General features: G+C 46.5%; 1 protein-coding gene across 1 annotated transcript in view; it reads right to left on the bottom strand.

The window, feature by feature from the left end:
• Positions 1 to 20254, bottom strand: part of ARMC9 (armadillo repeat containing 9) — a 126743-nt gene that overhangs the window by 33307 nt on the left and 73182 nt on the right. Inside the window, exons 18-19 of the mRNA XM_080669904.1 lie at positions 19939 to 20029; positions 15132 to 15187 (exon numbers count right to left, since the gene is read on the bottom strand). Coding sequence (XP_080526030.1) covers positions 15132 to 15187; positions 19939 to 20029 — 147 coding nt within the window. The remainder of the gene's footprint in view (positions 1 to 15131; positions 15188 to 19938; positions 20030 to 20254) is intronic.

Genomic DNA, 20254 nt, shown 5'->3' with positions numbered 1-20254 from the left:
AGGAAAACCCACAGCTGTACTGGTTGAAGGTGTGGACTTCGTAGAGGACAAGCAGCAGAGCAACTAGAAATGGGGGTGGGGGGTTGTCTCTGGAAGCAAGAGCCATGGAAGGACTGAGATGATAAAACACCCTGCACCCCTGACAGGCTGCTCAAGTGCAGAGAACTCCAGGAAGCCCTGAGAAAAGAAAAGCTTGGGGAAACTTACAAATTTTCTGTGATTTTCATTGTGTTCCTCAACCTCCACACAGTTCAAGTGGCAGAGGTGGAAACCTTATTGGCTTGAGGTATGTAAATACAATCTCTGCCCAGATCTCTCCACAGTGAAACTATGTGGAGAGACCAGAAGGGCAGGGAGATAATAAGCAGATACCCCAGCTGCATAGCACAGTGGAGAGAATTTCACAGAGACCAGGCAAGCTAACTGCATGCTAAACAAAACAGCACCAACTCAGCAGAACACAACATAACCCAGAATCACTACATCAGCTACTATGCCTTTTCAAACGAAGGCATCACTAGACATGGTCAAGAAACAGAAAAGTGTGACCAGTACGCAGAAAAAATAAACCAGCAAGTAGAACTAGTTTTGAGTGGGCCCAGACAAGCACTTCAAAGCACCTATTATCAAAATATTTAAAGAATTAAAGAGAAATGTGCTCAAGAGTCAACGGAAAATATACTAAAAAATGAGTGAAAAACAGGAAATCTCAGTGGGGAAATGGACACTCTAAAAGGGAACCAAATGGGGATTTTAGAGCTGAGAGTACAATAACGGAAATGAAACTTCAGTGGATTTTGCTCAGTGGTGGATAGGAGATGCCAGAAGCATTAGTTAATTGGAAGACAGATCAATGGGCTCAAAGAACAGAGAGAAGAAACACTGAAGAAAAATGAAGAAAGCTTCTGAGAGCTGTTAGACAATATTGAGTATTCTAATATGTGTGCAATTGGATTTTAAGGAGAGGAGAGAGAGAAAGGGACAGAAAAAATACTTGAATAAATAATGGTAAACACTTCCAAAATTTGGTGAAAAACTGTAATTTTTAGATCAAAGAAACTAAATGAACCCTAAAAAGGATAAAGAAAACCACACCTAGGCACATCAAATTGCTGGGAGCCAAAGCTAAGGAGAAAATCTTAAGTAACAAGAGAAAAACAACTCATCACATACAGAGAAACAATGATAAATGACAAATGATAGCTGGATTCTCCTCAGAAACAATGGATAGAATGACATATTCCAAGTGTTAGAGAAAAACCTGTTGACCAAGGAGTCTAACTCCAGTGAAAGTATTCTTCAAAAATAAAGGTGAAATAGAGACAGTTCCAGATTTTTTTGTTTTGTTTGTTTGTTTTGTTAATCCTCACCCAAGGATATTTTTCCCATTGATATTTCGGTGAGTGGGAGGGAGGGAGGGAGGGAGGGAGGGAGACAGAGAAACATTGTTGTGAGAGAGACAATTGATTGGTTGCTTCCCGCCTGCACCTGACTGGGGCTGGGGATCAAACCTGCAATCCAGGTACATGCCCTTGACCAGAATCAAATGGAAAAATATCCTTGGGGAAGGACTTTTTTTTTTTTTTTTTTAAACTCTTCGATGGCTTAATTTAAAAAAATATATATTTTATTGATTTTTTACAGAGAGGAAGGGAGAGGGATAGGGAGTTAGAAACATTGATGAGAGAGAAATATCAATCAGCTGCCTCCTGCACACCCCCTACTGGGGATGTGCCCACAACCAAGGTACATGCCCCTGACTGGAATCGAACCTGGGACCTTTCAGTCCGCAGGCCGACGCTCCATCCACTGAGCCAAACCGGTTAGGGCAATTGGGGGAGGACTTTTGAAAAATTTAACATAAAAGAAGGCAGGAAGAATAGAGGGACAAACACGTGATAAACAGAAATCAAATGGCAAATAGCAAGATTAAACATTACACTAAACGTTAGATCTTTATCTCACATGATACACAAACATTAACTAAAAATGATCCTAGATCTAATGCTAAAAAACTCTTAGAGAGAAGCACAGAGCAAGTCTCTGCAATGTTGATTTAGGCCAGTGGCCATCAACTGGGTATGCTTTTGCCTCCCAGGGGACATTCAGCAATGTCTGGAAACACTTTTGGTTATCACAACTTTGGAGTGGGGTGGATAACACAGGCGTCTACTGGGTGGAGGCCAGGGATGCTGTTAAACATCCCACAGTGCACAGGACAGTCCTAGCACCAAGAATTATCTGGCCAAAATGGCAACAGTGCCCAAGCTGATAAACTCTGGGTTGAGCCAAGGTAGAATGCACTTAAGTATAAGGATTTATCAAGTAGGTCAAAACTAGAAATCTACATGCCTCACTACAAAAAGGTACTATTATTCCAAAAATCTGTGATAACAGGGAAAAGCCATGAACTGCTTTGGTATTTATAAAAAACTAGTGGTCCAGTGCATGAAGTTTGTGCACGAAGTGGGGTTCCCTCAGCCCAGCCTACACCCTCTCCAATTGGGGGGACATCCCTCTCACAATCTGGGACCGCTGGCTCCTAACCGCTCACCTGCCTGCCTGCCTGATTGCCCCTAACCCCTCTGCCTGCCTGCCTCATTGCCCCTAACCTCTCTGCCTGCCTGCCTCATTGCCCCTAACCTCTCTGCCTGCCTGCCTGATCGCCCCTAACTGCCTCTGCCTGCCTGCCTGATCGTCCCCAACTGCTCTCCCCTGCTGGCCTGATCTCACATTAGCTTCTCACAGTTCACCCAGATTTGGTTCTGATTGGTCGGTTTCTATGCCAGTCAGTGTCTCTGGGCCTATATCCGGGCCTGATCAGAGAGGTGGGGCTGATCAGCAGCTCCCGCAGAGGCCTGGAGAGAAACAGAGGCCCGGCTGCTGGCAAGCCCGGAGAGAAAGAGAGAGGCAACGGCTGATCAACAGCTGCCACGGCAGCTGCGGATCAGACCCTGACTCTCTCTCTGGGCCTCTCTCTGGGCCTGATCTGCAGCCCCCTTGGCTGACTGCAGAACTGACTTCTGGTGTTCGGTTGAGCCTTCGTTCATTTTGGATGTTACGGACCCTGTTTTTTAAAAAAATATATTTTTATTGATTTCAGAGAGGAAGAGAGAGATAGAAACATCAATGATGAGAGAGAATCATTGATCAGTTGCCTCCTGCACACCCCACCCTGGGGATCAAACCCACAACCAGGGCATGTGCCCTTGACCAGGATCAAACCTGGGACCCTTCAGTCCGCAGGCTGACACTCTATCCACTGAGCCAAACCAGCCAGGGCTGGGTTTTTATATATTAGGATTAGATAAGAAAAGTTTTACTGTAGAGCACTGGTCAACCATTTCAGCATCTGTTCCATGGAAACAGATGTTGGACAAGAAGGTATGTAAATGCCTGAGAATCATCAGGTGTCTCTGAGCCTTATCTTGTTGTGAGCCCTGGGACACCTATTCCCATAGAAACCAGTGGAAATGAGGGAAGTGGCCATGAGTCAGCCTGTTGGGCAGTTTATTCCAGCCAAGGTCTGACAGCACAGGAGCCGTGTTATGGAAATAAATGAATTTAGAGCAAGGAAAAAGGCAAAAGCTTTAATTGGGAACACTTTTTTTATGGACTTGGTTAAATAATGGAAAGGCCCAGTAAGTGATGCAGACATAAGACAGACAGTTCTTTGCCAATTAGGTAATGGAATTAAAAGTGTATCTGCACTGTGCTAAGCAAGCTGACCACTGTGGGGCCCAGCAGAGCAGTTCATGGAGAACAGCTTGCCGCTGGCTCTTGAACATGTACCTGAAGCAGCGTCAGGTGGGCCAGCCATCCCACAGGTTATGTAGGAAGGTGGCCGGGAAGGAAGGAGGCAGGGCCCAAGCACTCCACAATGGCAAGGGCTCTTGAGGGAAGCCTGCTCAGAAACCAGCTGGTTCTAGGTCCCACCACCTTCTGTTTTAGCCAGATAACGGTATGTGCCCCTAGGTCATAAAATCAAGTTCACCCTACACATGTCATGCACCCCACTCCAAGCCCGTGTTCCCCACTTTTTTAAAGGCATCACCACCATCCCATCTATCTAGGGTCCAAGGTCCCAGCGTTCAGGCCTAAGGACATGCCTGTCAGTTACCCATTCCTGCCGCTTTTGCCCTCCAGGAGCCCTCGGCCAAGGCTAACCTCACTCCCACTGAGCGTGCAGCGGAACGGAGGGCAGGCACACAGGCTTGCACAGCTGCCAGGGTTTGAATCTCAGTTCCACCAATTACTGCCCCTGTAACAAGTTTCTGAACCTCTCTAAACTTTGGTTTCTTGTCCATAAAATAAGGCCAAAAACAGAACCCACTGGGCAGAGGGGCACATGGAATAAATGAAAGGAAGCTCGTTAAGCTCCTGGCCCCAGCCTGCACATAGCAAGCTAAGTATTCCTAAGCTTCCTGGGTCTGCAGTTAAGTTGAACACTGACACCAGATGAATCTTCCTAAGGCACAGTTCTGTTTGCAGCCCTCCTGGGCTCACAATTACTCAGTGGTTCTCCATTTTCTGCAGCCTGGCTCCAGATCACCATTCTAGCCTTGTCTGCCACCCTTGTGCCCCAAGCTGAGGCCAAGGTGAACCATCCTTGGTTGGTGTCAGGCCCATGCTCCCAGCTCATGGCATTCCTTGGCTGGGATGCCCACCCTCTCTTATTTGCTATGTGTGTTTTTGTTTAATTCTCACCCAAGGATATGTTTACTTCTTTTAGAGAGAGAGGGAGGGAGAGAGAGAGAGAAGCATCGATGTAGGCGAAAAACACTGATAAGTTGCCTCTCGTATATGCCCTGACCAGGGATGGAACCACAACCTGGGTATGTGCCCTGACAGGGAATCAAACCCACCATCTTTTGGTGTATAGGACGATATTCCATCCAACTGAGCCACCTGGCCAGGGCTGCTATGTTTTGTGGGTTTTGTTTTTTTTAAATGAAGTGCTCTTATTTATTTTTTAATATATTTTTTATTGATTTCAGAGAGGACGGGAGAGGCAGAGAGGGATAGAAACATCAATGATGAGAGAAAATTATTGATTGGCTGACTCCTGCACACCTCCTACTGGGGATTGAACCTGCAACCCGGGCATGTGCGCTGACCAGGAATTGAATCATGACCTCCTAGTTCATAGGTTGACACTCAACCACTGAGCAACACTGGCCAGGCAGGGCTGCTATGTTTTTAAATAAAAGTTCCTTTTGAAAGACTTTGGCCTTTATCAGTTGGGGTGAGTATGAAGGGGATCAATGACCCAGATGACCAGATATGAGCATGGCAATAATTGTCCCTGCCTGGACCCCAGAAATGGCAATGGTGGGATGGAGGAAGCAGGAAAATCAAGGGAAGGTCTGAGACCACACAAGGTCCCTGAGCTTCTTCACGCTTGCAGAGTCCACTTCAGGGAGAAAGGGGAGGTGAGGCTGAGAGTTTGGGAGGGCCAGGCTCATAGCCTCCTGGGTTAACCGTGTCTTTTATTTTCTCTATTCTAATGCTCTGACATCTGGGGCCTTCCTGACCCTGGAAAGACCACCTCTCCCAGAGATAGCCAATTCCTGGACATAGTAAACCACTCACTTGGGAGCATACCTTCAAATGCAAACCAACCAATCCAGAGCCCACACCCAACCCCAGACTCACACTCTGGGCCATTATCCACCTGCCCTCATCATCCCAGGGCCAGGGACCAGATAACCAGAGTCAGCCTTCTTGCCCAGAGCCCACTGAAACCATTCGAACTAGTCAGTCCTAAACCAGCTCCCGTCTCACCCATTCCTTCCCACAGAAACCACATCAAAGTCCGTTGGTCACATTGCCCAGGTGCTGCCCGTGTAGTCCCCAGGACATGGCACACCCCTGCCTCCTGGGGACTGTAACAAACTAGCTCTTCAAAGCCGAATGTCTTCTGACCTGTTAGCCTTACCGAACCTCAGATTTTCTACTAATACGCTATGTTTTATAACGCCCAAGGCTACATGCGTATCGAGTGTCTCTCTCTGGCACCCATGCTCCAACCAGAGCCAGAGCACAATGGGATGCCAGGTGCAGGGACACTGGTACTTAGCGTGGTTCTCTGTAGCCAGGCATGGGAACCTAAAGCTGGCGACAGCGCCAAGGTATGGACGATGATGATATAATCACCGTGACAGCAATAATGGGAGCTAACATTCACTAAGGGCTTACAATGGCCCAGGAGCCATGCCAAGTGCTTTGATGTTAATTATCCTCAGTGAAGCCAGATTCAGTTCTACCGCCCGAGGCTGCCTTTTCTTTGGATACTGAGGGCCTTGTATTGGTAAATGTATCTAAAGAAGCATCATATTAAGTTTTACCTTGAAAAGTAGTGACATGGAATTTTTTTTAAAGGAACAGGACCCAGCCCTGGTTAGGTGGCTCAGCTGGTTGGAGCGTCATCCTGTACACCAAAAAAAAAAAAAAAAAAAAAAGTTGGGGGTTCAGTTCCCCGTTGGGGTACATAGGTTGTGGGTGTGAACCTTTGGGGAGCATATGGGAGGAAATCAATCGATGTTTCTCTCACACCGATGTTTCTCTCTCTCTAAAAAAAAAAAAAAATCAATAAAAACATATCCTTGGTGAGAATTTAAAAAGAAAAAAAAGGAACAAGACCCAATTTTCTGCTTTCTACACTGATGCTTTAGGAAATATGGTTAAGAGGAAGGCAAGAAGAGGTCTAGCCTTCCTGTGTCACAGTCAACCACACGGGAGGGTCACTGGGTCAGAGTTTACCACAGTCACCTGGGGGATCAGTGGCAGACCCACCCACCAGCATCCTCCTCCTCCTGGCACCTGACCAGCTTCCTCTCCTCAGAGTATGTACATAGGCCACTGGGCCAGGTGGAAGGGGTGGAGGCAGAAGAACTGATAAGACAAAAAAACTATTCCAGCTCCTAGGAAAAGATGAAAAAACATATTTTATAAGAGAAACTTTTTAAAAATATATATATTTTTTATTGATTTCAGAGAGGAAGGGAGAAGTGGAGAGAGAGAGAGAGAGAGAATATCATGGATCGGCTGCCTCTTGCACTGCCCCCTCCTCACTGGGAATGGAGCCTGCAACCCAGGCATGTGCCCTTGACTGGAATCGAACCTGGGACCCTTCAGTCCACAGGCTGATGGTCTATCCACTGAGCCACACCAGCCAGGACATGAAGAGAAACTTTTAATGCCCAAACTCATAAACATTGTATACAACAAAACTGTAAACCAATGGTTCTCTAAGTGTGGTCTGGGGAAACTTTGGAGGTCTCAAGACCTGTTCAGGGGTCTATAAAGTCTAAACTATGTTCACAATAGTATATTATTATTATACTAGAGGCCTAGTGCATGAATTTGTGCATGGGTGGGGTCCCTCGGCCTGGCCAGCGATCAGGGCCAATTGGGGCCATCTCACCCAGTCCGGGGCGGGGAGGGACCACGGGAGATTGGCAGGCTGCGGGAGGTTGGCTGTGGGAGTGCACTGACCACCAGGAGGCAGCTCCTGCATTGAGCGTCTGCCCCCTGGTGGTCAGTGCACGTCATAGTGACCTGTTGACTGGTCATAATGGTCACTTAGGCTTTTATATATATAGCCTAGAGCCCTGGTGCATGAAATTCGTGCATGGGTGTGTGTGTGTGTGTGTGTGTGTCCCTCAGCCCAGCCTGCACCTATCCAATCCAGGACTGCTGGTGCCCAATCGCTCACCTGCCTGCCTGCCTGATTGCCCTGAACTGCTTCTGCCTACCAGCCTGATCACCCTGTAACCACTCCCCTGCTAGCTTGATCGATGCCTAACTGCTTCCCTGCTGGCCCGATTGCCCCACTGCCCTCCCCTGCCAGCCTGATCACCCCTAACTGCCCTCTCCTGCTGGCCTGATTGCCCCTAACTGTCCTCCCATGCAGGCCTGGTCACCCCTAACTGCCCTCCCCTGCAGGCCTGGTCGCCCCTAATTGCCCTCCCCTGCTGGCCCGGTCACCCCTAACTTCCCTCCCTTGCTAGCCTGGTCGCCCCCAACTGCCCTCCCCTGCAGACCTGGTCACCCCCAACTGCCCTCCCCTGCAGGCCTGGTCCCCCCAACTGCTCTCGCCTGCAGGCCTGGTCACCCCTAACTGCCCTCCCCTGCAGGCCTGGTCCTCCCAACTGCCCTTCCCTGCAGGCCTGGTCCCCCACAACTGCCCTCCCCTGCAGGCCTGGTCACACCTAACTGCCCTCCCCTGCTGGCTTGGTCGCCCCTAACTGCTCTCCCCTGCAGGCCTAGTCCCTCCCAACTGCCCTCCCCTGCAGGCCTGGTGGCCACCAACTGCCCTCCCCTGAAGGCCTGGGTTCCCCCCAACTGTCCTCCTCTGCCAGCCCGGTCATCCCTAACTGCCCTCCCCTGCAGGCCTGATCATCTCCAACTGCCCTCCCTTTCAGGCCTGGTCCTTCCCAACTGCCCTCCCCTGCTGGCTTGGTCACCCACAACTGCCCTCCCCTGCTGGCCATCTTGTCGCGGCCATCTTATGTCCACATGGGGGTGGCCATCTGGTGTGTTGGAGTGATGGTCAATTTGCATATTACCTCTTTATTATATAGGATATCATATACAATAGATGTATATATTTATTATAATATATAAATAAAATAATATAGTTATTTTAATGTAATAAGATCTGTCATTTTTACTCTCTTATCTACTGAGGTTTTCTAGAGGCTATGTGACCAGTGGTGCTACAACCCCTATAGCTAATGCAATGTATGCTTCAGTATCCCTGTGTTTTCTAGATTTTTATAGCTAAGTTTGTTCTCAGTAATTCTACTGTGCTTTTCCTAACCATCTTTAGTAATATCTACTATAACTGCTATGCTTCATTATCACCCAATAAATCATTATTTTGAAATCTTGAAGTTTTCCTTTTTCCTGTGCAGAAATAGGCTAGAAGTACACTTACTGTTTTATTTACAATAGTATTTTTAGAATCAAAAGAAACTTTTCTGAGTTTTAAAAATATCTCTAAAACTGTTACTATTTAAAAATTTAAGACTCATGTGGCCCTGGCTGAAGTGGCTCGGTTGGTTGGACCTATGCACTGAAGGATCACAGTTTTTTTTGTTTGTTTTGTTTTTTGTTTTGTTTTTTACAGAGAGGAAGGGAGAGGGATAGAGTTAGAAACATTGATGAGAGAGAAACATCGATCAGCTGCCTCCTGCATGCCCCCTACTGGGGATATGCCTGCAACCAAGGTACATGCTCTTGACCAGCACCGAACGTGGGACCCTTCAGTCTGCAGGCCGACGCTCTATCCACTGAGCCAAACCAGTTAGGGCAGGATCACAGTTTTGATTCCCAGTCAAGGCACATACCCAGGTTGCAGGTTTGATGCCCTGATTGATGTTTCTCTCTCACATTGATGTTTCTTTCTCTCTCTCTCTCTCTCTCTCTCTCTCCCCCCCTCCCTCCCTCCCTCCCTCCTTTCTTCTTTTACTCCCTCCCTCCCGCCCTCCCTCTTCTTTCCTTTCTCTCTAGAATCAATGAAAAACATACCCTCAGGTGAGGATTAAAAAAAAAAATCAAGACTCATTCATTCTAAAATAAAAGATAAAAGACAAGAACATTTGTTCATAATACCTTTTTCCTGTGGTTTTAAGGATGGATCACTGGCTTATAAAAGGGAGAGGAGAGGACTTGCTTTCTTAACCTAAAGCTGCACCACTGATGGAAAGATGCTGAGAAAGTGAAACTGACTCATCAGAAAGTTCTGTGACTTACGGAGGGAGGAAGCTATTCCAAGGGCAAAACTGCAGATAAGAAACAGAAATATGATGGACACCATCTTCCCCTGTTTTATAGAGGTCAATAATTTACCTTATTGTGTCTTATGCAACAGAACACATTAGAATAGTTTTCCATGCCAGTGAAGATGAGGTATGATTTTGAGACCAATTAGTAAGAGTTTAAAGGAAAATAATTTGGATATTTTAAACATAGATGTATATATTTATTATAATTATACAAATTATAGATGTGTTTTCTTTAAAAGTAAAAACTGAAAATGTCATAACTTTTCAAACTAGATTTAAAAGCCACTGAAGCTGCATGATGGGTATACAGGAACTCTCTCCATTATTATTTTTTTCCACACAACTAAAAGTTTTGTCCTCTCACAAAAAATATGTAAAAAGCAAAGCCACGAAAGAACCTGGAAGGGTAAGTAACTGTACTGCCTTGGCTGGAGAAATATGCACCAGGGCCTTGTACAGCTGATGTTGTTGATGCCTGCTGGACCAGAAGCTGGAAAAGAATTACAGCATGCTCCTTTCCAATAAAACAGTAGCTTGTTGAATAAAGATTAAGCTGCAAACATAAATGGTGAATTAATATCTCATTTGCAGAATTATGCCTGGACTTGCAATTTGCCTTGCATTCATCCAGTGTCAACAGTAACTCCTCATCAAAGATCTTTTATGGAAATGCTTGGCAACAAAACACAACTGCTGTTGGCTGAAATACTTAACGTATTGAACACTGTTATTGACTTTCCCCATTTATCCTGGAACAGCTGCCCTGACGTCTGCACTGATGGTGCAAAAGCAATGAAGGTAAAACCACTGGTGTGTGAGCATCGATTAGGCAATGCTACCAAACCCCGCATAGTCACTGTATTCTCCACTGCCACCAGGTAGGTTGACAGACAAGAGACAGATAAAGATGACAGGTAGATGACAGGAAGATGACAGACAGAGTTCATTTAGCAATGTCCTCGATGAAACAGCTGGAATTAATGTTAATAAATCCCGGCTCTTGTGGCCCATCTGTGTAGCAGTGGGATGCACATGATGGTTTTCCAGAGGAGAAGCATTTGTGGGACTATCCGAGCTGCCCGCTGAATGAGGAACTTTTTTTAAGGAACACCATTTTTGCTTGAAAGAATGACAGACAAACTGGTTCTTCAGACTTGGGTATTTGGCAGACATTTCCTCAAAAATTAATGAGGAAAGCCTGCCACTTCAAGGAGAACAACGGATGGTATCTATTATCAATAATAAAATTTGAAATGTCAAGAGAAAATAATCAAAAAAACACTTGTATCTGCGACTGTGAGCTTGATAGCTTCCCAATACCTGAAGACGAATAAATTGTGTTAAATAATACATTTCTTCAAAGCACTAGATGAGATGTGCTTGACCCCTTAAATTGTACTTGTCTTCTGTCCATGACCTTGTGTGTCCTGTCCAAGCTAATCTAATGATGGTTTCATTTCTCTGAAGAATGGGTCTGGAGCTTGTGGGCCAAGATAGTATAAGAAGCAACTTAGGAAATAATGGAAACATCTGCCCTGACGCCATGTCTCTCTCCTTCTGCCGTCAATGTTCAGCCTCTCCCTTCCCTCTCTACTGGATCCTTCCCATCCACATTGTAACATGCTCAGGGCTCCCGCAAATGAAAACAAACCAAAATGCCCTGTTTAGCTACCATCCAGTCTCCTCTTGCTCACAGCCAGGTCTGCGGAAAGTGCTGTATGTACTTATCAGCTCCATTCTCTCCCTTCCTCATGCTCCTCAACCACTCAGTTTGGCCTTTGACCCATCAGTCTGCTCCCCAAATGACCTCTGATCCACTGATCCCTCGAGCCCTTCTCACTTCCCACTTCCACTGATCAGGCCTCTCTTCACCTCTTACCTACCCTTCCTCCTCCCTACCGCCCCAGGGAGGGCGGAACTCCCACAACTTTCCGCTACATGGACATATAAGCACATATATAATTCAGAAGGATGTGGGTTTTATATGTTTATTTTTTTCTGAAATAGAATCACATTGTGCACATTACTTTGCAATTTCCTTTTTCTGACATTATATCTTGGATAGTCTACAAGGCATAAAAAACATTTCTAGATCCACCTTTACATTTTTTAAAATTCTGGCACATAATTATATGTATATCAGTCATAACTACTAAGTAAATGTTAACAATCGGAACAAGTTGTTCCATTTTCATAAATTAGACAGAAAACATTAGATTTTGCACCCGGGGGTCCTGTTGAGTGTGTCCAGTGGAGCAGGACGCCTGCCGAAGCTGTAAGTGCAGGGATTTCAGCTCAATGTGAGGTGAAGGCCCCTGTCCGACAGAGCCGCTGTATCTTCGGAGGCACGAAGCAGCCAACTCAAAACAATGGCTCCACTATCTATCTGTGTTTGGGGTCTAAATATTACATTAAAGAATAGTTTACATTTCTGAGCAAGATGACGTTTGACTCTAAGGCTCTGAAAGTCACTTTGCTGTCTCCTGCAAAGTTGTCACCTTGGGAGTGACAGCCACATTCCAACAACAGTGCCACTTGCTCAAATGATTTTTGGAAAATTTCCTTTAGTCTAAGCATCTCTCACTTTCTAAATTTTAAAGGCAATTTTAAAAGTAACACCTGCCCTCGGTGGAAGCTGAGTAGAGCAGGTCACCCTTGCTAACATTCTGCAGTGAATGGTCAGGATCACGAGGGAGGGAGAGCCCAGGAGCTGCTAACCTGATTCACCACAGAGTTGAGTTGGCCCCAAATGACAGATCCTTTCCTTATCATCTCCCATCTAAACTTCTTCTAGGGCCTTAGCCGATTTGGCTAAGACAGTTCAGGGGTCCTCAAACTTTTTAAACAGGGGGTCAGTACACTGTCCCTCAGACCATTGGAGGGCCGGACTATAGTTTAAAAAAAAAACTATGAACAAATTCCTATGTGCACTGCAGGCCCAGGACGAGTCGGCTGCTAAGCAGGACAGGCAGCGGCACCCGGCGGGCTGGAAAATGTTCTCGGCAGGCCGCATGTGGCCCGCGGGCCGTAGTTTGAGGACCCCTGGAAGTGGATAGAGCATCGGCCTATGGACTGAAGGGTCCCGGGTTCAATTCCAGTCAAGTGCACATGCCCAGGTTGCGGGCTTGATCCCCAGTAGGGAGCGTGCAGGAGGCAGCCAATCAGTGATTCTCCCTCATCACTGATATTTTTTATTTCTCTCTCCCTCTCCCTTTCTCTCTGATATCAATAAAAATATATTTAAAAAAATAAAAAAACAAATTCCTTCTAGGAACCTTCTGAAAAACTCTAGTTATCACAACAAGTATTTTCAAACACTATCCTCTTTCAATAAAAATCTGCAATGTTGCAAAAAGCCCAGAAAATTAAAAGATCTCTATATTCCTTCATTTATAGTAGACTATAATTGCTTTCACAGGGAAATTTCCATAAGTTGAATTTCCATCATCCAGTAGAACACTGAGCCAAATGAATTTTCCCTTGCAATACAAAATAAAGGGATTAATAGCAACAAAACAGAACACACACACACACACACACACACACACACACAACCCAAAGGGGTAACACAGGAAGGGAAAAACAGATCTTGAGAGGAACTGTGGGACACGATGACAAAAAGTTATTGAAATTAAATAAGATATTAACTCAAAATATAATTTAAAACAGCATTGAAGGGCCAGGCACAAAGGTGGTGTCTTATCATGTCTTATCACAGTCCTGAGAAGCCTGGGTCAGGGAGCTGGCTTGGCAAAGGTGGCCCTCGGGCCACCAGGCCTGTTTTTGGAAGGTTAGCAGGCTGAGATGGATTCTTACATTTTTAAATATTTGAAAAAAAATTTAGTGACATACAAAAGTCATACAAAATTCAATTACTATCTAAAAATAAAGTTTTATGGGAACACAGCCACAGTCATCCAATTATGTATTGCTGATCGCTACTGTGAGTGGTTGAAACAGAGACCTTGTGGCCTGCAAAGCCTAAAATATTCACTATCTTCTTCTTTACAGAAAAAGTGTGCTGATCCTCGTTCTAAACCAGATTTTACTGCCATTAACTCTCTGGTGACCTGCAGCTGGCCCACTCCTGCCTCAGCCCACCTTCGCGGAGGAAGGGCCTGGAGGAGTTGCTGGCCTGGATGCGGGCTGAGGTCCAGAACTGTGCTTGCCCCCCAAGCCAAGTGAGCCGGAGCACCTGTAGTCCGTGAAGACAATGTCCTGAGGAGGGACCATCACCTGTAGGTCTCACTCAGCACAGCTGTCCTCCCTGGTGAGGGCTCTTAAACGAACTATCTCGCCATCGGATGACATCAATGGACAGAAACTTGGCTTTTACACACGTTTTAAACTGAAAGACCCAACTCCAAATAAAAAGGCATCTCCCAGCCTACATTCCCCACAAAACAGAAAGAACACAAGTCATATAGTGCTTCAGAGAACTACGGAGGGCACCGGGTATGTTTTTTCTAGGTCTGAAGGGAAAACAGTGAGAAGGCATGTCATCTGAAAACCCCTCTCCAGCTGATGAGCCACCGTTCTCTATACCACTTCACGAGACACACCCACATTACTTCTGAACCTTCATGCTCTAAAACAACATGTAAGTAGATTTTTCACAGCTGAGGAAACCCGGATCAAAAGAATGCAAAAGAACCAAGTAAACTGGTTAGTACTACCAGCTCTGAACCACACCCTGTACTTGCCCGCTACAGATTCTCACCATGAGCCTCATGCCCAACGTTCCCACCATTTAAGGCAGGTGGAGGCCCCTTCAAAGCAAAAAACTCCTGTTGAAGAATTATCTTTCAACCTCCCAGAAGTCCCAAGTGCCACGGTAGCAGGACGCACATCCGCCATGTGGCGGACAGACTTCAGACATGGCTCCACCAGTTCCCCCCTGAACCTCCTGCTGGTGGAGTCTAACTGCCAGCCCACACCCCGGGCTGGTCCTGGGATGCACCCTGAGCAGAGGCTGCAGAAGAGATGTTCTGAGACTGCTGAGCCCAGAAGAGGATCAGAAGCTGTCACTTCTTTCCTCTTGGAGACCAGCGGCCAACTGATAAGGAAGTTTAGGCTAGACCCCAGAGTGATCAGAGGCCCCATGTAGAGAGGCCCTGGGGGTGGTGCGTGGCCAGCTTGGACACAGAAAGCAGCAGCCACATTCCACCCCAAGCAAGACCAGCAGAAAACCCTGCAGCTGAACTCCAGCCAACTTACAGAACTGTGAGAAATGTAGTAGGGAGAAAAATCTCCTTTTCCGGACTAACTTTTCAAGGCAAGGAAGGGACTCAGAATAGTCTGACACAAGTTTCCTGTGGGTGTCAAGAGCCTCCAACTTACTTCATCATCTTCATCTTCATCATCATCAGATTCAAGAACACCATCCGGGAACTCTTCTATAAAGAAAAAAATCCATGAGTGACTGTGAACACAATTGGGAGCCTTGGTCAGCAAAATCCTTGGGGCTCTGCAGAGACCTGTAAACACCCTAGTGAGAATAAGTTACATCAAAGCAATCATGCTCCTGGTACCATTTCAGCCATAGTTTGATTTTAAATACATCTTTCCATTTTTTTTTTATCAGAACACACTAGTAGTTGCATGAGAAAAATTAAAAGCCAACACACAATTTCAGAGGAATTCAGGGGAAAGTAAGCTAGTATTAATGCTAGGCCTTGTACTAGATACTGCCACACATGTTATTTCACTCAATCCTAACGAAGATTTTGTTGCCTCTTATCCCCATTTTATAGCAAATGGAGACACAGAGAGGATAAGGGACTTATGGCCACATTCCCAGTAAGTCACAGAGTTGAGATTCAAAATGATTCTGATTTTTAAACCCCATGATTTTTCCACCTTCTGCAAAGGGCCTGCAAGCAAGTGGCTTTCAAAATGGAGGTGCTGCGATGTTCATCAATGACAAACCTTTCTTTTCAAATATGGAAAAGCCTTAAAAAAAAAGAGAGAGAGAGAGAATCTTAGACATTTTATGAGGCCACAGGCTAATCCAGGAGGAGTGGTCATGGCAGGTAGGGTTCCTGAACGCTCCCGGGGTTCACGGCTAGATCTTAAAAGAGTTTACAAAGGAGGAATACATTAGTAGCGCAGTGGAGTCACAGAAAGAATGAGCCTCTATTTCTTTGTCTGTAAAATGGGTATTAGACTAACTACTTCCTGGGGTTGTCGGGAGGGTCTTACAACACGCCAGAACTAAACCACCTGGCCCAGGGCCAGGTCCACCGCAGGCATTACATAGAACTTGGTTACTTCCCTCCATGAAGCCTTCCTCCACCCCTCACTGAGCAGTCACCAGTGTCTCCCCTGAACACACTCGGCATCTGTCTACAACCTGGTCATATCATCACTTTTGGACAATCCATGTTTACTAATGATGGCTACTGACTTGTCTGGGTATCTTCCTCACCCACTGTACTGGATAGTGAGTCCCTGGGGACACCGCCCCTGACTTACTCATCTCTGTATCCCTTCTGCACCTTCCTCATTATCACTCATTTCTTGAACAGATGACATGAAAGTAAAGAATGCCTGAAAGAGGAAAGGAAGTCAAATAGGAAGTAGGAGGAAAGAAGGAATCAAAGGCTGTTATTCTTGAAGAGACTGGTGGCAGATTCACCCTAACTAATCAAGCCCCAAGCCATTTCCTAGAAGGGAATAGGCAGAAACCTTGGGACAGCCCAGCCACTGTCCTTGAAACAGTCCTCATTCTAAAGGGAAGGCCCACTTCCACCTGAACATCTTCCTCTGGTTTTCATGGAAATGAGCCCCGGCCTGAAGGGAGCCGAGCTCTCAGACTCCTGGCTGCTGTCCCCTGGCCTCCTGTACATCAGGAGCCCTGTGAGGCCCTCCCTGTGAGCCCTGTGAGGCCCTCCTGACGTAGCTGGCCCGCAGCACCAGGACACACCTGTGGGGCCAGCATGCCTCCATGCCTCTCTTGGGCCGAGCTGTCGTCATGGAATCTGTTTAGTCAAAAAGCCACTCTGCAGACAGGAGGCTGTTGTCACTGAAGCGTAATTACCTGACTCTATTCCCCACCGGCCCCTGGACAGCATGACCGAAGTCCACCTTCCCCAAAGGGCCTGCAAGCAAGTGGCTTTCAAAATGGAGGTGCTGCACCTAAGTGCCCGTCAGCAGATGACTGGATCAGAAAACTATGGCACATCTACACAATGGAATACTATGCTGCCATAAAAAAGAAGGAATTACTACCATTTGTAGGCACCTGGATGGAATTGGAGAACATTATGCTAAGTAAAATAAGCCAGTCAGTGAAAGAAAAATACCACATGATCTCACTCATTTGGGGATAATGAAAAACATTATAAACTGATGAACAAAAAGATAGATACAGAGGCAGTAAAGCATCAAACAGACTGTCAAATTACAGCGGTAAGGTTAGGGAGAGGTGGGGGAAATAAGAGATCAACTGAAGGACTTATATGCATGCATATAAGAGTAACCAACGGATGCAAAACATTGGGGGGTGAGGGCATGTATGGGAGTGGGGTGGGGGGGGGCAATGGTAAGATATGTACACATATAATACCTTAATAAAAAAATTAAAAAAAAATGGAGGTGCTGCAATGTTCATCAATGACAAACCTTTCTTTTCAAATATGGAAATGCCTTTAAAAAAAAAAAAGAAGCTTAGACATTTCATGAGGCCACAGGCTGGTCCAGCCATATTCCCATCCCTGAGCCTATTGGTTCAGACTCATCCTATCTCAGAACAACCCAGTCCTGGGAACTGAAGTGCTTAGAGACCTCGGCTTTCCTCTCTGGGGGTAACTACCAGGGTGTGGCTCAGCAGCTGCCAGTACCTTTCCTTCCCTGAGAGCCCGGCGGTCAGGCCTTCCTGTCCTCTCTCCAGGGACCCGCCAGTATCTGCTCCCCTAGCTGAGGGCGGGGTTACCCCTTAGGCCTCACCAGAGTAGTCCTTCCCTCCCTGTGGGTTAGGTTCCAAAATGTACTGGAATCTCTGTACTTGAAGATCTTCAAACTCTATTGGGAAAACAGCGCTGGAGGACTGAGAGGGACTTGAAAGCATGAAAACCCAACCACGGGTTTTTACGTTCACTCAGCTAAAACGAGGCAATGCCATTTTATGGAGCTTACACTAGTGACCTGCTGCTGCCTCCCACTCTGCTGTGTTTGCCCTTGAGGAGGAAGCCAACGGGACAGACGTTCTCCAACTCCCCCTCCTCCAGGTCCATCACGTTGCTAGTGGTTCACTTGTTAGGGTATTTGTGCTCGTAAGTCTGGCCCTCCATCCAAATGTTCGACTTTCTCATGTTGTGTCAGAGTAGCAGACTCCTGGAGAATCATCTCTGGGCCCTGCCATTATCCTTTGGATACAGAATAACGCAGGTGCTTGAGATAAAAGAGAAACACTTCAGACAGTCTTCATTTAAGCTGGAACTTACTGAGTTAAGCAGGTATTTCCCAAGCTTTTCCTGAAGACACAAGGTTACACGGCCCAGCTCTGCCCAGATAACTTCTTGCCAAAGCACATCCCGGACAGAAACGTACACTGACCCCTCCCTGCTCACATTCTTTGGCAAATTGGTCCAAGTGCCAGTTTTATGGAAGGAAAAGAGATGTTTTCTAGCCAGAGATGGAGAGCGAGGGGCCCACCCTGCTTCTTGGCTGCCAGGGAGGTGGGAAGGCTGACCAGGAAACGGAGGTGGTGAGTGTCGGTAAATTGTAACACAGTCGGCCCTGAAGGAGAGTCCCGACCAGCAGGACCCTGCGGCTGCAGAGGAGCCCTGGCCCAGGAGGAAGCCTCAGCAGCGTGGTGACCCTGGAGAAGAGAGGGAACAACTTTCCCCGGCCACTCGCCACCTTCCCAAGCTGGGGCTGCTACCCACAGAAGATTAGGGAGTAATCTCAGCCAGGACTGAGGGTAAGGTTTTATTTCACTTAATTTTTCTATTATGTCCACCCAGCAGAATGGAGGCTCAAAGTCAGAATCAAAGTTGCTGCAGAAAACGAAGTCCTATTCCTGACTGCCTGATTTTGGGATGAATTATACTTGCTCCATGAAAACCAGAGGAAGGTGTTCAGGTGGAAATGGGCCCGGCCTGAAGTGAGCCAGCTCTCAGACTCCTGGCTGCTGTCCCGCTGCCTCCTGTCCATCAGGAGCCCAGTGAGGCCCTCCTATGCCTCCCCCGTTTCCAAGACAGGGATTCGCTACTTTGGCTGCATTTGGAATCACCTGGAAGCTTTAAACACCATTCCCAGCTGGGCCCCCAGAGGTTCTGGTTTAATTGGGGTGGGGGCTGCCCTGTGCGGCCGGGCTGTGCACCGTGAGCTGGAGGAGCCACCTGCAGGCTTCTTCCAGAGAAGGGCATCTGGCATCTCTCTGCCTGGCCTCGGCCAAACTGCTGACCTGGGGTCAGAGCAGAGATGGAGAGATTCCTTTTCTACCTTGTTCGTGTGCTGAGCAGATTTGTGAACTTGGGACTCTCAGTGATGTGGACGGCTGGGTGTCAAGGAAGGACAGGTAGAGAGACATAAGTGACATGTTTGGCCCCTAGATGCTGGCAGTGCCAGGTGCCCCTGGCACATGTACAAGTCAGGATGGGGGTGTCGGGAATCCACAGAAAGCGCTAAGCATTTCCCCACCACCCCAGTCCCATCCAAGGCATCCCTCACCAGCCTTTCTGCTCATTATGGGATGTGGGTTGTCATGGTAATGGAGGAAGCTGGATAGAAAGATCACATCCTCCCATGCTCTCAATGGCAACATAACTTTTCCTGGAGTGAATGAGTGCATGTGAAAGGAGGCTCACATTTTCTACAGTGGCGCTAGGAAGATCGGCATCTATCTTCATTATTTACCCGAGGACTCGGGGAAGCCACTCTTTGGAGGTGGGGGGAAGAATTAGGAGAGACCCACATAAAGGGAACTTACAGTTAGAGAAGAGTTTTGTTGACTATCAGCCTAAAGTGTGATAAGTGATTGTTGATTTGGGGACAATGTGGCCTTCACTACCTGGTTGAACTTTTGTTTCTGGGTTCACTTGGGCTCTTGAATAAGCTCCAAGATATGACAAGCCCTCTCATATCTTTCTGGCACACGTGAAAGATTCAAAAGATAGATTATAGATTCTTGCATCAAACAGACCTGAATTAAGCTGTTTGATGATGAATTCGATCTGGCGGATCATTTCAGCGTTGCCTTCTTTCATGAAGCAGCGAAGGATGTCTTCCATTCCCTAAGGCATTGGAGAGAGTAACCGTTAACATGTCGTAGTTTCAGCTAATCCCCTAAACACTTTCTTCTATTTGCACAAAGAAAATTCCTCAGCTCAGTATTAAAAATTATTTTTGTTCTTTTTATAATGCACAGTGAAATTATTTCCTTTTTGGTTGATTATCTGACCCAATTACAACACATTTAGTAAAAAAAAACTACCATACAATTTTACTGCATAAATATT

This window comes from Plecotus auritus (genome assembly GCF_963455305.1).
Source record: "Plecotus auritus genome assembly, chromosome: 5".
NCBI classification, from domain to species: domain Eukaryota; kingdom Metazoa; phylum Chordata; class Mammalia; order Chiroptera; family Vespertilionidae; genus Plecotus; species Plecotus auritus.
This window is presented reverse-complemented; position numbering and strand designations above follow the sequence as displayed.